The sequence below is a fragment of the Lissotriton vulgaris genome, chromosome 1_1 (genome assembly GCF_964263255.1).
Source record: "Lissotriton vulgaris chromosome 1_1, aLisVul1.2, whole genome shotgun sequence".
NCBI lineage: Eukaryota > Metazoa > Chordata > Amphibia > Caudata > Salamandridae > Lissotriton > Lissotriton vulgaris.
In genome coordinates, this window is record NC_141685.1 from 838,884,604 (window position 1) to 838,903,155 (window position 18,552).

Genomic DNA, 18,552 nt, shown 5'->3' on the forward strand with positions numbered 1-18,552 from the left:
GGTAGCATCATATACATTCTAGATCTAGAACAAGGTCTAAGAAAATGCCTAAAACAAGGTTTTTCTTCTTATTTCAGAAGGTCTAGCAGAAGATCTACAAGGAAAGCTCAATCTTGCCATAGGAGACTCCATCCTGGATGACTATTTGAGTTTTATTTATTAGTGATAATTCTCCAACTCTTTCGATACTCCTCCATCAAGAGTCTCACATGTAGATGATCTCACTACCTTTAATGGCGCTCTAGTAGGAGGTGATATAAAGGTTGAATATTTTAATGGTCACCACCACTACCTCAACCTAGGTCATATCTGAAGCCTTACATTATAAAACCTCTTTAAGGCCCTTGCTTTTATTGGTCCCAGGTTTACTCAAACCGACCAGGCAATTGTTTCTTCATATTCTGTACCACCAGACAAAGGGAACAAGAAAATAGATTCTTTGGGTAGAGAAATGTGGGAAACCGCATCCACAATAAAAGCAGAAAATGCTACAGCCGGTTTGGAGGGATAAGATTGATCCCTCTGGAATTCTCTTCAAAAGTATTATTGAAGTCTACCCAAAGTAGAGCGACAGACAGGTTTTTCAGGAAGTCCTCATTGAAGGTATGTTGGTCTCTAACTAAGTAATTGGAGCAGAAGCAGATTTTTTTGACTTGGCGACACACAATTATTGTCATGTCATCTGCACTTGATTAGGCTGACAAGTCTTAAGCCAGAAGTGCAGCAGAGAATTTTAATTCTACCCTTTTCAGCCACTACACGGTTTGGTTTGCATGTGGTGACGAAATGCGATGTATGAAAACAGAGATGGAAACTCTAAAAGCGGTTATGGTGTCATCAGTGATGTCATGAGTGATGTCACTGACCATGTCATGAGTGATGTAATATGTGACGTCATCAGCAGTGCATTGCAGGTGCGCAAGTTATAGTGAGTCCAACTAACTATAACGTGGGAATTTCAATGGTTTTATGTCAGTAAAATTTCCAGTTAACTATAACTGGTGTGAAACCTATGGTTTTTTCAGTGAATTTAATAGGTTTTTTAAATGCTAATTCCGAACTATAACTAGTGTGAAACCTATGGTTTTTTCAGTGAATTTCAAAGGTTTTTTAAATGCTAATTCCTAACTATAACGTGTGTGAAACCTATGTTTTTTTCAGTGAATTTCAAAGGTTTTTTAAATGCTAATTCCTAACTACAACGTGTGTGAAACCTATGGTTTTTTCAGTGAATTTCAAAGGTTTTTTAAATGCTAATTCCTAACTATAACATGTGTGAAACCTATGGTTTTTTCAGTAAATTTCATAGGTTTTTTAATAGCAAATTGTTGGGCTACATTTGGCTGATATTTGGGCTACATTTGGTTTTTTGTCTCTGGTGGCCATCTTTGGGCTACATTGGGCTACATTTGGGCTCTAACATATATATAGCCCAATGTAGCCCAATATATATTTTTTCAAAGTTAATTTTCATAAAAACCACTGGAGCATATATCTTGAGACATAGCAAAGGCACATCGGGGTACCAGTCCCTACAATTTTGCCAAGTTTGGTGGAAATCCATTCAGCCGTTCGGGCTAAAAGTGAGTTCGACCGCCCTATGGAAATTAACATTGGGTAAAACATGTTTTGAGACCCCCCCTTTTATCTCGGCCCCCGCTTGACGAATCCCCTCCACATTTTCAGGGAAGGAGCGGGCCACGAACTTTGAGAAATTCGCGAAGATTCGTCCACCGGCGCCAAAGTTATTCCCAATAGAATGTTGCGGATTTCCTATGGAAAGTAGATCCTAACTATAACTACCTACTGTCGACCGCCAGTAGGATATATATATATATATATATATATATATATATATATATATATATATATATATATATATATATATATATATATATATATGCGTGTGTGTGTGTATATATAGATATCTGTGTGTGTGTGTGTGTATATATGTATATATATATATATATATATATATATATATATATATATATATATATATATATATATATATATATATATATATATGTGTGTGTATGTGTATACCTTCAAGCATTGCATACACAGCTCTGTGACACAGCAGCACCGGGCTCCTCAGAAATTCTCCACAGACGATTTCTCCATAAAATTGGATTTATTCAGTGCTAAACAAAACCCACCCAAGAAACTCCATAATTTGTGCAAAAATATGCAAACAAATCTTTAGTTTCCCCGGGGATAGGTGTGTGTGTCTGTCTTTCTGTCTGTGTCTCTCTCTTTCTCTCTCCGGCCTGCATTGAATCCACATTTCAGATGGAATCTTCACTCGTGATGCTTTTAGAAAATCCAATATTATCAGCCGTGCGGCCACTTAGCAAACAATCTTGTACTACCCGAGGAAGGCGGAAGCTGAAACGGTGTTGTGGAAACATATTTTTTGTTGAGTCCATTTGTTTGAGTCACTTCTTTGATATAGATATATAGATGTATATTTTTTTATTTATTACCTCATGGCAGTTGCCAGTAGGTAGTTATAGTTAGCACCTAGTTTCCACAGGAAAAGCATTTTTGACTTGCTTATAACTTTGATGCCTTTTGATCAATTTTCACGAAATATTCCCAAAAAAGTGACATAGTAGGTTTTGGAGCGATCAGTCAAGCGGGAGCTGAGAAAAAGTGGGGGGGAGGGTTTGCGTTCCCAAGCAATTTCCCATTGGCTTTTATACAGGACTACAGCCTTAACTACTGGACGAAATTACACCAAATTTGGCAAAGAGGTCGCTCTTGGTCCAGAAAGATCCTGTTTAGTGTTTTGGTGTAAATATGGTCAGTAGTTGCAGAATTATTAAAGGGAAAAACTAAATTGTATATCTAGGTATGCAGACCCTCCGCAGATCCTCCGCAGTGGATCAGCCGAGTCACTCGCCACAAGCAATGCTCCCATTGTCAGACCATAACCTGACCAGGAGGTTGCGGATGCCATTTTAAGTTTTGGGGAATGGTCCCTGCGACTTAAACTTTTTCTGGAAAATTATTAAACAGGTCAGAGTAGAGGTACCTTGACCCCATGGGTGTCACACACCCATATCACCTCACACACCCACTTACATACCCATACACACATGCCCTTTGATGGCGCCCGTTTGTTCAGAGGCAAGGCAGCTTCTGTGCTGGAGCACTTTAAAAACAGCATGGCTAAGGCCATGGGCCTTTCCATGGCCCGTGCCATCCCCAATCCGCCTTTCACTCCTTTTTCGAGCCATGGAAGGGGCGTCCAGTCATGTCTGTTCCCACCCAGGTACTGTAGTACACAAGCTTTCTAGCTTGTTCATGGCCGAGGATGCGGTACCACAGACCTCATTGGTCGGGTAGCCAGAGGTCTGGCCAGTCCATACACCAACCCCACACCCCATCCCCCAGCAGCTGCCGCCTCTATGCCCTTACAGTCGGCCCCTTATCATCATGGGCAGGATCTGCCATCACCTGCACCATTAGTGGTCTGTAACACCAGGCCAATGGGTTCTGCAGAGTGTCCGGAGGGGCTACTCCCTCCCTTTCAAGACTACCCCTTCACCCATGCCACCTGCATGCAACTGGATGACAGAGTACCATCTTGACAGAGTACCGTTTTTCTTTGCTCCCCTAGAAAGTGACGGCTCTCTTGGCTAAGGGAGACATTGAGAGGGTGCCAATGCCAGAAGTAAGTTTTAGTTGTTATTCCTGCTACTTCCTTGTGCCAAAGAAAGATGGAGGCCTCAGTCCTATACTACACATGAACCCTCTCAATTACCTGCCCAAGAAGGAGAAATTTAGAATGCTTGCACTCGCTCAGGTCTTGTCTGTCCTGGATCCGGGAGACCTGATGGTAGCGTTGGATTTGCAGGGTGCATATTTCCACATTTTCATCCTGTCTGCCCACAGGCGTTACCTGAGGTTCACGGCAGACTACAAGTGCTTTCAGTTTTCTGTGCTCCCTTTTGGCCTTACCAGTGCCCCTTGGGTGTACACCAAGGTGATGGTGGTGGTTGCAACTCATCTGTGAAATTCAGGGTTCCCAGTATTCCCCTATCTTGATGACTGTCTGTTGAAGGCGGGCTCGCCCCAGGTTGTCGTCGCCAAACTACTTCGGACCACCTGCATTTGCTGGGGTTCACTATCAACATGCCGAAGTGACACTTGGCTCCCTCTCAGAAGCTCCCTTTCATCAAAGCTGTTCCGGACATGGTGCAGTTTTGAGTCTGTCCTTCCAAACTGTAAGTCCAGCATATTCAGGTTATGATACCATTGTTTCGTCCTCTATCGTGGATTTCGGTGCGCGAATTCAGAGGCTATTGTGCCTCATGGCCTACTGCATCCTGCTTGTGACACATGCCCCCTGGCATATGTGGGCTCTGCAGTGGCACCTGAAGTTCCAGTGTGCGCAGAATCAGGGGAATCTCACCGACAAGGTTCAGATCTCAGAGGGAACTGCAAGAGATCTGCAGTGGTGGTTAGCAAATTGCAATTGCGTCAACGACAGACCCCTCTTCCTTCCCCAACCAGATCTTACAGTGGTGACAGATGCATCACCCTGAGATGGGGCAGCCATCTGGTAGAGGTGGAGATCAGAGGCCTCTGGTCTCTGGCTGAATCCAGACTCCACATCAACCTGCTGAAGCCCTGGGTAAACCAACTGGCATTAAAAGCCTTTTTACCCTCCATCAAGGGAAGGCTACTGCAAGTGTTCAAGGACAACACCACCACCATGTGGTTCTGCAACAAGCAGGACTGGGTGAGTTTGTGGACTCTTTGTCAAGATGCCCTGTGTCTCTGGAAATGGCTGAAATGTCAGGGCATTTCCCTGGGGGTTCAACACCTGCTGGGTTTTCCTAACGCCAGTGCAGACAAACTCAGCCAACAATGGCCTGCGGATCACGAATGGTGTCCTCATCCGGAGGTGGCGATAGGTCTCTTTCAGTGGTGGGGAGAACCTTGGTTAGATCTATTCGCTACCTCCTAAAACGTGCAATGTTAGCATTTGTGCAGATTTCCCAAGACATCTCTCGCTTGAAGATGTTTTTTGTCTTGAGTGGTGTTCACGCCTCCTGTACGCCTTTCTGCCCATACCACTCCTGCCCAGAGTTCTCAACAAGACCAGGAGCAACCGGGCCCAAGTCATTCTTGTGGCTCCAAACTGGGCTCAGACATGTTAGCATCCCGAGCTGTTGAGCATGGCCATCAGTCCTCCGATCACGCTTGCCCTTTGGGAGGATCTTCTGTTGCAGCAGCAGGGCCGGGTTCTCCACCCAAACCCGTCAACAGTCTGCCTCCTTGTGGAACGGCGATAGTTGACAGCCTTCGACCTTCTGCCTGAAGTCTGCAATGTTTTTCTGGCAGCCAGGCATCCCTCCACCAAAACAATATACGCCTGCCGTTGGGGCACGTGTTTGGCATGGTGTGCAGAAAAGCAGGTTGCCACCCTTTCTGCTTCGCTTTCTCAGTACTTCTCTTTATTCTTTAGCTCACCCAGCAGGGCTTTGCTCTGGGCTATTTAAAGGTTATCTTTCTGCTATTTCAGCCTTTCTGCGGTTGCCTGACCAGCCATCCCTCTTCAAATCCCCCGTTTTACATAGGTTCTTGAAAGGTTTGAAACATATGTATCCTCCTTCTCCCTTTATTTTGCCTCAGTGGAACCTTAATATCATCCTAAAATTCCTGATATGCGCTCCCTTTGAGCCCTTGCACAACTATCCTCTCAGGCTCCTTACCATCATGACGGCCCTCCTGGTGGCCATAAGATCTGCCTGAAGGGTCAGCGAGCTTCAGGCTTTGACATCCAAGCCTCCACACCTGAACATCTACACAGACAAGCTGGTTCTATGAACTAGAGCTTCCTTTCTACCGAAAGTCGTCTCTCCCTTTCATGTAGGCCAGTCAATCACTCTGCCTACTTTTTATGCTCCACCATATCCCTCCATGGAAGACGAGTGACTTCACTATCTTGACCCAAAAAAGATCATTGTCCTTCTACCGTGACTGCATGAAAGAGTTCCGGGTGGACGATCAACTCTTCGTAGGGTATGTCGGAGCGGAAAGGGAAAACGCCATGCAGAAGCAGACCATCTCCTGATGGATCGTATTCTGTATTAAAATCTGTTACGCATTGGCCAAGAAGCAACCCCCTAAGGTCTTGCATGCTCTTTTCACCAGATCGAAGGCTTCAATCACTGCATTAGCACGCATAGTCCTGGTCCTGGGCATCTGCCAGGCAGCAAAGTGGGCTTCCTTGCACATGTTCATCAAACACTACTGCCCAGACAGTCAGGTCTGTTGGGATGGACACTTTGCCCGTTCGGTCCTGCAGAACTTTTTGGTAGAAAATGTTTTTGCTGACCCACCTCCGGGGAGGTATTGCTTTGGTATCTATTCTAAGGTAAGGAATCTGCGGCTAGAAGATTTAATCAGATGAAGAAGATACTTACCTTCGATAACTCCTTACCTGATAGAGACTCTGTCTAGTTGCTGATTCCTTACTGACCCACCCATCCTCCCTGCTCTGCAAACTGATTTCTAGGGACCAGTTATTTCCCTTTCAGAGCCTCGGTTTTCCACGCCAGTAGTCTGTGTTCTTCATGGCTCTGCACTCCTCGTGTGGAAAGTCATAAAAAGAAACTGACGTCAGCGTGCTGGGGTGACGCCTATATAGGCACAGCGTACGTTTTCCGGATCCAGTCCGATTCCTTGGGTTAATTCTAAAGTAAGGAGTCTGCAGCTAGATAGTCTCTACCAGATAAGGTATTACAAAAGGTAGTGGCTTGTTCTTTAGCTCCATCTCCACTGCCTGCTATCAGTCTTTGTTCCCAACTTCTGCAATAGTTCCACATCCTTGGCTCGAGGTCAATAGTCTACTTTCCCTTCTGGGTTAGGTGCCCGAGATATTGCGCCAGAAAACTACATTTGTGATAAAAAATATAGGTTTGCAAACACCGAATCATGAATGGCCCTACTTTCATAAATTTAATTTTCTCTAAAATTCTATGAATCAAGATTGTTATATATATACCTTCTACGGTATGTCACAAATTACCCCCCTCCATCGCCGCCTCAGGCAAGTTTGCATATTTAATAAAGGAGCAGAATTTGAATTTTTAACATACGCTTTCTTGTCAGTCAGTCAAAACCACTTTATTCGAATAATTAAAATCATAAAAGTACACATACAAGACACAAAACAATAAAATACATTTGGGTGAAAATAAAAAAAGACACATTATTTTAAAATAGGAGAAATATCTCCGATAGTACAATTTCATAATATTTTAGGTTTCCGGTAAAATTCATTATTCAATCATCGCTGGGAATCTTTTTTTCCTAATCCATATAGCAGCTACCAGAAAACTAGCAATATTAAAAATATTCCAAGGATTATCCAATAATTGAAGGTACATTAAGGCTGGTCTGACCAGTAAAAAACCCTTGCCTCTCAGAAGTGGAATTAAAAACTTCTTTCTGTTGTCATTATAAAAATCACAGAATAATATAAAGTGCATAGTGTCCTGAATTGAGCAACTATCACAATTACACGGGGCTGAGTCCTCTGGTTTACTCCAACCTAAAAAGTTGCTCTATGACCAATGAATCAGGTTGAAACGAAATCTGGTCAGTAACGCACGGTAGAAGGGCTTTGTCACGATTCTTAAGTAAGGCTCTATAGATGGAGATAAGATTAATAAATATTGTGCGCTAAGCAGAGGTTTTTAGGTCTCGTGGCGTTAACCGCGTGAAAGCGCGGTCTCGCCAAGGACCTATTGTCACTGGCTTCGCTTTTCAGGAGACAAGACCTGGCCTTGCGCATCGTCAAGAGAGGGATCGGAGCGGGTGGCGGGCACAACCACGCGCTCCGATTCCGGCAGGCTAGTCACACGCACACCCACACAGAGACGCGCGCACACGCACACACAGGCACACACGCAGAGACATACACGCACGCACACACACACTAGCGCACATACCTGCACGCATACACACGAGCGCACACATACAGAGACACACACCACCACCCCCCGCCACACACACAAAAGAGCGCGCGCACACACCAGCGCACACAGACACCCCCCCTCCCCCACCGCCCCCCCACTACAACTAAGCCCCACTCACCTCATCGGCGCAACTCCTTACTTCAGCCGCCACCGCAGGGCTCTCCCTTGGGCATGGTAGCCCCGCGTCACCACTGCTCCTCTCCTGACTGCTCCTCTCCTGGCCAGCCACTCCGTGGGCGAAAGCTTCCAGAAGGAAACGGAAGTCCCGCCCCACTGTAGATTTCGTCACGTGCACCACAGCACCAACCGTAAGCGGGCTTCGGGGGGCTTAAGTTTTTTTTTTTGTGTTGTGTATTTTCTTTGCTCTTGTTTAGGTAGCCTTTTAACCACTTAAAGGGACATTTCCGAGACAGTGAAACAAAGTAAACATGCAGCTGAGGCAGCAAAGTCTTTACATTGAGAAACTTCTCTGCATTTATCCAGCCAGGTTGTTGGCTTCTGGGGGCTTCAGTTTTTTTTTTGTGTGTATTTTCTTTGCTCTTGTTTAGGTAGCCTTTTAACCACTAAAATGGACATTTCTGAGACAGTGAAACAAAGTAAACATGCATCTGAGGCAGCAAAGTCTTTACATTGAGAAACTTCGCTGCATTTATCCAGCCAGGTTGCCCCCAGTAAAAAGAAAGAAGCACTGTAACAGCTGTGAGCCCGTGCGTGAGGTGCATCATCAGAGCTGTGTGAATAATAACAGCTGTGAGCCCGTGCCGGAGGTGCATCATCAGAGCTGTGTAAATAATAACAGCTGTGAGCCCGTTCCTAAGGTGCATCAGAGCTGTTTAAATAATAACTGCGTCAGCCCCGTGCGTGAGGTGCATCATCAGAGCTGTGTGAATAATAACAGCTGTGAGCCCGTGCCTAAGGTGCATCCTCAGAGCTGTGTGAATGATAACTGCGTCAACCCCGTGCGTGAGGTGCATCATCAGAGCTGTGTGAATAATAACAGCTGTGAGCACATCATCAGAGCTGTGTGAATAATAACAGCTGTGAGCCCATGCCTGAGGTGCATCATCAGAGCTGTGTAAATAATAACTGTCAGCCCCGTGCGTGAGGTGCATCATCAGAGCTGTGTGAAAAACAACTGTGAGCCCGTGCGTGAGGTGCATCATCAGAGCTGTGTAAATAATAACAGCTGTGAGCCCGTGCCTAAGGTGCATCATCAGAGCTGTGTAAATAATAATTGTGTCAGCCCCTTGCGTGAGGTGCATCATCAGAGCTGTGTGAATAATAACAGCTGTGAGCCTGTGCCTAAGGTGCATCATCAGAGCTGTGTGAATAATAACTGCGTCAGCCCCGTGCGTGAGGTGCATCATCAGAGCTGTGTGAATAACAGCTGTGAGCCCGTGCCTAAGGTGCATCATCAGAGCTGTGTGAATAATAACAGCTGTGAGCCCGTGCCTGAGGTGCATCATCAGAGCTGTGTAAATAATAAATGTGTCAGCCCCGTGCGTGAGGTGCATCATCAGAGCTGTGTGAAAAACAACTGTGAGCCCGTGCGTAAGGTGCATCATCAGAGCTGTGTGAATGATAACTGTGTCAGCCCCGTGCGTGAGGTGCATCATCCACATTCCTCAGGACACCCAAATTCCTGCACTCTCTACCACACTGCTTTCAAGAACAGCATACTCTTGTACACACTCTCACTGCTCACCAATTCAAAGTTTGCTAAAAAATGTATGCAACGCATTGTCATACACAATGCCAATAACTCAAAATTTAATGCTGCGAGACCTATTGCATTGTAAATGCTTGTTTTATTTCCTCGCCCTCCCGTTCCTGTCCCATTAAGCTTAAAAAATTTGTTTTAACCCACTTTATGTCAGCTTTCATAATTCCACCTGGGGCGTAATAAATGTCTGGGCACCCAAGTTTAAAAAACATTGCCTTAATATATGACAGCCACTGTATTTCACTAGCTTTGTCTAAGGCAACACAATCCCTTAAAATCTGGTGATTCAACGTAAGTTCAGGGTTCAGCCAAGTTTTTATCCAACAAACCAGGGGGGCCAAACTCACCAAATCAGACACATATCCCATCCCCAGCTCCTGATGAATGGCAAAAGTTGGGTGGATTTGGGGATTGACAAGAGAGCAAAAAAAATATTTTCAGCCTTCTGTACCCCTACGCTTTCTTTTTAGTGATGAGGGAACTTTTTGTTATTATACATTTGAGAACTTAACAGTAATGTCTCTAGAATCAGTAGTACTTAAACTGTTCTTTTGGTGGGCTACTGATGTTATACGATTCTTCAGCTGCTGTATTTTCTGCATCATCATAGAATCACCACGTGTAGCTTAATCAACAATTTGCTACAGATTTGCAAATTTGAATTTTTTTTTTTTTTTTTTTGGATCAAACGTATCAAAAGTTTCAAAAAGTGCCAAACAGGATACTACGCATTGGAAACCCCTATGCAAAGGTTACCTGCTTGACTATCAGTTGTCGATTGTTGTACTCTAGATGGTAAACTGGCACTAATTAGGTGAAACAATTGCTCATACAGTATGAATGAGTATTAAAATGGCATTATGAGATTGGAGACTAAAAAGTGCAACTCAGGATGTGGAACAACATCCCCTTAACCATTGGGACTGCCGTTTTACACTGATCCAATTTTGGAAATAGCTGAAACTGCACCTCTTTAAAGAACACTACATAACCATGCATTATCAATCTACAGACCAGCTACCTCTCCTATCACTCGTTGACTGTATGCATGCCTTCACCTAGTACAGCGGTCTGCTGAGCTTTTGGTTAGGTTCCCTCTATTCCCATGCCACATGCATACATACAAAATAGCAAAATAATGCCTCCACAGAGTGTACTGTATTATGCTGCATAATTTGCCTTTTTTTGTGATTCAGTCAACCAAGCCATTCCATCCACCATGGCGGCATAACTCCAGTTGTCCTGTTCTTGTGTCACGTTTTTGGTCTTTTTGGGAAAATCACCCTTTGAAACGAGTTCCTTGTGGGAAAGAACACTTGTCTCAGTTAATAGTGAAATTACAATGGTGGACTATCAACAAGCAGTGTGGCCAGCGGTGGGGATGCACCTTCCAGAACTGCAGAACATAAAAACAGGTGAGCTAAGCAGTAGTTCTTGATAGAACAGTTCCAGCCAGCTCACAGACCGATTCCGCCAGTGTGGAGCCACACAAATGGGCATACTTCCAACACCAAGAAATACAAAAGAGGGCTTTGCATCCAGGTGGCTAGAACCAAATTCCTGGAAAATGCCCCTTTACAGAAAGTTATTTTTCATTAATTCTGATTCTGCCAATGATCCTGTTGAAACTCAGACAGCAGAGAATGAAGATAATTTCTGTGGACGAGTCACACCAATGGTGGTTCATAGGCTTTACACTCCTGTTGTGAAAAACCATGCATAAGATTATGTATAGTCTGCATGTCCTGTCTAGGTTATTGGTGAGGTTTACTACACTCTTATTTCACTGAATGTCTCCTTGCGACTCCTACACACTGCCATGACCGATATTTCACGCTTCGGCAAGACCACATTAATATCTTAATGGAGTCTGAATACATGAAAGTGTTTTTACATCTGAACTCTTAGGTAAAAGATTGAGCTGAGTATGTGCCAGGAAGAGACGGTGCTATCATTCCTTCCTTTAGTGGCTAGATCTAGCATAATGTGTCAACTTGTCAAGATTGGATCCTACCAACAATGCGGATGGGTATCCTTTGTTTTCCTTTCCCATTAATAGTGACATGTTTTAGAAGCTATTCAAAATATTTCCCATAAAGTTAGGAGGCCCTCTCCTTACTGAGAACTGGATATGATGTTTTAAAACGAACGGGTCTGCTTTAAAAACGTTTGCAAAAGTCCAACTTTCATCTTCTCTTGTAGCAGCAGGGATTCTGGTAACCTTTACTTATGCCAGTGAGAGTGGGATGCCATGTTGGAGAGGTGGAAGGAGATCTAGTCCTCATGCTCGCACTGTATTGCAGTATTTCATCATAATAAGGTTTTCTTAAAAACACATCCTGTATAGACTGAAATCTATAAATCAGATAGTTTTGTTAATCGCTGCCCTTTCATAGTCATCCTCCCTTATAGAAGCCCCTTCGGAAGATTACATCTATATATGTATCTTATTCTGGGATGCATTCAGGTATGACACAGCCTCCTTTTAGTCATGTCACACTTGCTGTTTGATTTTAAAGTTTATATAAGTGAAGGAAGATTTTAAGATGGAGATGACCGAGTTTCCTGTTAGTTCTTCTTTATGGGTATCTTCTTTGGCATCCTAAATAATCCTTGTGCCTCCTGTTAAACCGGCAGGATAGCTGGAAATAGATATTATACCATTACTCTGACCTTACCATTAAAATGAATGGCCCATATGACATTGCTTTGTATTCTGAAACAGTGGGACTCATTAAAACTTTAAAGTTGCAGAGCCAGCATCCTTTCTTAAGTGAGCAGTTCTGATCTGCATCATTATTTCCATTATGTTTCCTCCTTGAATTATTTTTCCTTTTTCTCCTTGAACGTTGTTACTCGTAGATGAATTTATCAGTACGAGAGCACTGCTAGTGCTCAACATGTCATGCATGCTACGTTCATGAAATACACTTAGGCTTTCCTGTTTTCAGTATGTTGTGAATTCCAGTGGGATTTGTTTCAATGTTTTCCAATGATTTCAATAATTCTAAAAAAAAAAATGGTTATCAGTGTTTGTTTTTTTGCTCCTTACAAAATCACAGGGATAGTGTTTTCCAGTACTTATACCGGAAAGTCTTATTCACTTCTATCCCTCATTCATTTAATTTGTCAATTATTGCTTCCTTCTTTCCTGTTCCAAACTCTATTCATCAAACCCTTTCATTAAATTTGCTCTTTCAGGTAACTTGTTATTATTTCTCTCTCCTCCCAGCCTGTCTAAATTCCCAGCACTTAAATCTTTCTTAGCAGTGGTCCAGCCCACCACCCCCATGTCGAAGATGTGCATGGATGAAGATATGTTTGCACCTCGTTAAGGTTTTTATTGTAACAGTTAACGTTTATAGATGGGCATTAACACACCCTGTTGCTGTGTTCTTCAGCCAAATGGCAAAGATCTGCTATACGATTATTTTCTCCTTAGGACATGAGATAAATATTGTGGAGTGCTCAGTTATTGCAAACCAATGTTGCTGTCCTGTTCTTTGCCTCGAGGCACCAAGAAAGAACTGAACTAATAAATGTACTATTACTGTCTCTTCAGGGCCCATTCCTACTGGGACCATTTCTACTTTAAATAGTTAAAATGGCGAATTCTGCTGAGGGATTAAAATGTATACTATTAGCTATCGGGTCTAAATGATTCTTCATGACGTAGGAAGCCTTGGGCCATCTGCTAATGCAGTTCACACTGTGAATTAAGTTTATTTACATTATTAGGCCGTGCCTATGGAGTCATCTATTTGCTTGAAGCTTTCACCAGGTCCTCCAGGCATTGCGTTTTACCAAGCTTGTGGGAGTCCTTTGTTTATTTGAGGCTGTCTTTCTGTGGGAAAGTTTTGACAATTGATCAATGCACTTTGTGTTCTGTGCAGTGTGCACTGTTCTAGTGAACGCTCCACATTGGGGGAAAGATTGATCACTGCTCAGTACGTTTTTAATGCAGTCCAAACCATGGTTTGTACGGATGATGTTGCAAAATGTCAAGTCTTCCTCCGGCACCACAAGTTTCGAGCTTTAGTTTGACATGTAGGTATCAGGAATGATAGCTGAAGCTGGTGATCCTGGGGCTGTAACATTGTTGGATCTGGCCCTTTTTGCAGGGTTATCGCCAAACTTTTTGCCTTCCTTCCTATATTTTTTTCTGACCGGTTTTTATTGGTTGTCTGACTGAGCACTTTACCACTGCTGATCAGTGCTGAAGTGCGTGTGCTCTCTCCTGTAAACTTGGTAAGATTGGGCTACACCTGCTTGGTATGTTTAATTTAGCTGTAAGTCCCTTGTACAGTGGTATCCTCTATCCCCAGGGCTAGTAAATTAAATGCTACTAGTGGGCCTGCAACGCTGCTTGCGCCACCCACAGAAGTAGACTTTCAAACCTGTCTTAGGCCTCTGCCGCTCTAGGGCCTGTGTGTGCAGTTTGCCATCACAGTGACATGGCATTCAAAGTGTTTGCCAAATTTGAATCTCCCCTTTTACTACATAAAGGTCACCCCTAAGATAGGCCCTGGGTAGCACTATAGGCAGGATCTGTGGGTAAAAGGTAGGACATGTGCCTTTGTTGTGTGGCATGTCCTGGTAGTAAAACCCTCACCCACCAGGGTTACCCGTTGGTGGCATGCTTTATCATTGGGTCCATCCCGATCATCTACGGATAGGGGCATGGTGCGACCTACTAAATGCGTGGGAGCACTACTTTCTTATACAATGATAAAAGATGGTCTTTAATGAGGAGGGAGTGGGGGTGGTGATGATGTGGGTGTAGTTTAAAAATACCGGGCTAGTAGGTATACCAAAAGTATAGTGGGAGATTTAGGAAAAAAGCAGATTATGATTATGATTATGATACTGATTTCCTGAAGGTCAACATGTTTCAAGCTGTACCCCTGATTGCCTTTTCTTCAGGACGTTAGGGAATCCAGTTCCCTGGTTCTACTCCTAATATTTCTCAATTCGAGCACACTATTGCCATGCAAAAAAATTAGAAAATATACATTTACTACCTAGTTAGGCTTCAATCACTGCTTGTATAAAAAAAAGTTTTAGCGTTGCTTCATGGTTTCTCTCGGGGACGAGGGTAGCCTGTTGTCACACTCTCATCAAGGCGACGCCTCTTCAGTCTGCTCCTAATTAGGATAGCACTCCGGGAACCGCATATTAATATGAAGCATTGCTGATTGTAGCTGTGCATCAAATGTTCAAAAAAAGGGAACACCTCTCACCAGCGCCGTCATGGCAGACTTAATAATTAAACAACAGGGGGTGGTGATGGACAGAGTTTCTGAATTAAGCAGAATACTCTCACCCAGTCAAGAGATCAGGGCTTAATCCAACACCGTTTTTTAGCTCACTGTACCATCCCAGCTCAGAACCTGGCTATATGCAAATTAGTCTGTCCCTGGCCCAGTGCATCATGGGAACAGGGCAAACCAAACTACCAAGCCAATTCTTTCACTGGGAAGGAAACAAGCTTCCGGGGATCGGTTTCTGGCATTTCAGCCGTCTTCGGCCCGGCTTGCTTGAATCCTGATGGTGCAATGAGCAAGGGACTCACGTCTGAGTATACCCTTCCACGCTTATGGTGGACAAAATAATTAAACAACAGGGGGTGGTGATGGACAGAGTTTCTGAATTAAGCAGAATACTCTCACCCAGTCAAGAGATCAGGGCTTAATCCAACACCGTTTTTTAGCTCACTGCACCATCCCAGCTCAGAACCTGGCTATATGCAAATTAGTCTGTCCCTGGCCCAGTGCATCATGGGAACAGGGCAAACCAAACTACCAAGCAAAGTCTTTCACTGGGAAGGAAACAAGCTTCCGGGGACCGGTTTCTGGCATTTCAGCCGTCTTCGGCCCGGCTTGCTTGAATCCTGATGGTGCAATGAGCAAGGGACTCGCGTTGTTCCTCTTTGTGTGTTTGTCCCTCCTGTGGTGCATGGTTTCTTTACCATCGTTTTGACTGGATTGCTTTTACCCATCCGCTACTCCTATTTAGAGAACTAATCGTCTTTTTCATTTAGCACTCCACGCGAGTGTGTGTTTTCTTGATCTGTCTCTTGTGTGCTCCCCTCCCTCAAATATATGCCCATGTGCGCTCTGTTGATTTCTCCTCCCCCAGGCTCATTGTTGCTTTCCCCGCTTTCTTACTTGTGTGCTGCTTCCCCACGCTACGCACTCCATGTTTTCCCTCCTCCGTACATTTAGGAGGGACCAACACTCACGCCTGCTTTTTTTAAAATTTATTTTTTAATCCATCCCTCCACCACTCGACCTCAAGCTCGTCTGCTACTCCCTCTGCCTGTTGCTTCTCACACCCGCTCCTGCATTGCTCCCCTACTCCTCGCAGACTTTAAAGTATTTTTTTAGTTCAAGCTGTGTGGTGACCAATGTACTCATTTGTCATCACTCATTGCCAGATTTACAGAATAGTGTGCACATTTCTTTCTTTTCCTGGTGATGCATCGTCAAAAAGTAATCATAGTTCCAGTGGCGCAGTGAGCATGGGGCTCAATTCTGGGTATACAAGTCACACATAGGGCATCACAAGGAAAATGCAAAAAGAGTGATTGATGGATTTTTGAATTAATCTCAGCCACTGGCAATTACTCAAGCATCATCCCAGGCTATTGTTTCTTTGCCCACTATTCCATCTCAAGTTAGTCCAAGCCACATGCAAACCAGCCTTGATCACACTCCAATAGGAACAGACCTCCAGAACAGCAAGCAAGATCCTCTGTGAACCAAAAAACTCAAGCAACTCAAGAAAATGTTGGGACTAGTTGGACCTCTTCAGTCGGCTACAACTTGTTTCCATTTGCACAATGAGCAGAGCACCCACATTTGGGCATACCCATTGCAATGAAAATACAAAAATGTAATGAATGGAATTCCAATGGCTGAGTTTAATTCAAACATTCCTTCCATCACTTTTTTTGCAGTATCAGCCAAACAATATGGGAAAGCCAATACATCAAAATGGTGAGACCTATTGGCTTTCCCAATGCATGTGATTGGGGAGCGTGAAGACCCAGCCAGGCGTAACACACCCACTAGCAAACATTTCATATAATTAAACATGCAGCAGTCAGGAGCATTCAGCAGAAGAGGTAACGCTTGAAACTTTGTACAGATAGGTGAAAGACTTAAATTTCAGAATCCATTATGTGATCAATTTATGAAGTCAATTTATGTGGGGCCACAGTGGTTCCTTCTCGTGTTTCTAAATCGTAGGGAACAGTTAACAGTATTCTTTCCTGGATGCAGGAGTCCTACAAGAGGTTAAAAGTTATACAGAAGATTTTGTAATGAAAGCACTGATGTAACTGTTGAGCATGATTTTCTACCTCTTTTGTCCTGTTTTCTGTAAATGTGTCATTCTATGTTTGCTGAACGGGTGTCTTTGGACATATTCCTCGAACATATTAGTGCATGCAGGAAAATCTGCCATTGTGGCTTCTCCTATTATGAAGAATCTGTGTGTTTATATTCTCTTAAGCGACTATATCTATGGAAAAGATGTGTGATTTCCTAGTGTTATCCTTTTCACTTGGATGCTCCTACAGTGCCAATTATTTATTTTCTTGCTGAATGTAGTAGCTCAAACATTGTGCACCTTGTAGATCAAAGACTGACTTTTTTTTCAAAAATGTTATTTTCTATTCGCTTCTAGCCAGATTTCAGCTTCCTGTTGGTCTCGGGCGGAACCGGAAAGACTCTTGGTGGCCTGGTGAAGTACAGCGTTTTGGGTGATGGCAAATTGGTTGGACCACAAATCTATGTCACTAGCCGGGGTGCCTACTATGTACTGTTTGGATTAGGTAAGAAACCAAACGTATGAGCTATTTCGCCAAGTGTGATGATGATGATGATCATGGTGTAGTGGCTACATTATCCTTTCAGTTCAAAACCAGAAAGTATTGGTATTGTTAAGCTCCTTTGAGGTTTCAAAGTAAAATGTTCTCCCTCATGAGGTGGTTCAAGGGTGTTCTCTTCAGGGTCTAAGTTGTTAATTAATATATAATACACTTACCTTCTCAACTGAAATAGCTGGTAATATTTTAGTCGCAACATTGACATGACCTTTCAAAAAACAGGTTTGTTCAGACTAGGATTCACGCACAACACCAAAACATTTCCCAGTTCTGGTCACAGCAAATTAAACACTCTGGCGATAGCGCACTCCCCTACAATAGAGCTGACTATATGTCTGAAAATGGTCTAGCAAGCCTCACATAGTGGGATGAAACACTATATGTAGGCTACAATACTAGGACTATCTATGAGCCCTCGACCGTCATGGATTTGCTCTCGCTGTTGCAAGAGAAATGCATACAGTAATACATCTTAGGAGAAATTTTGCAATTATAAAAGATAAGGTGATCTCTCATGTGAGTTGTGTAGGAAGGGTTATGAAGACCTACTTACTGGTATTGGTAATGGCTTGAATTTGACTTGTACCAACATATATCCATTAAAAATCTCTAGCAAATGATTTTTTAAAATATTTACTCTGGAACCAAATGGAATGGAAGCAAGCACTGGACATTCGCTTTTTGTGTGGGCAGCGTATTAGAGGAGCTGCAACCCTATGGGCAGTCATTGTTAAACTTTGATTGTTTTGTAGGACACATTTCCCCAGTTTTAATAATTGAAAAGTAAACTTCACCTCTAAAAGTTATCATTTTTAAGATTAGAGACCTTTGTTCAAATTTTTTTGTACTGAGTAGCTGTAGGGTTTTAGTCCTCTCTCCGAAGTGTTGAATAAGTGTACTGTGCATTAATCAAACAGCATTTGTGAAGTGCAAAACTGTCA

At 43.4% G+C, this 18,552-nt stretch overlaps 1 protein-coding gene across 1 annotated transcript in view; it reads left to right on the plus strand.

The window, feature by feature from the left end:
* The window catches only part of FAM234B (family with sequence similarity 234 member B), a 307,484-nt gene that overhangs the window by 143,774 nt on the left and 145,158 nt on the right, over positions 1-18,552 (plus strand). Inside the window, exon 6 of the mRNA XM_086957605.1 lies at positions 17,410-17,557. Within this exon, the coding sequence (XP_086813731.1) occupies positions 17,410-17,557 (148 nt within the window). The remainder of the gene's footprint in view (positions 1-17,409; positions 17,558-18,552) is intronic.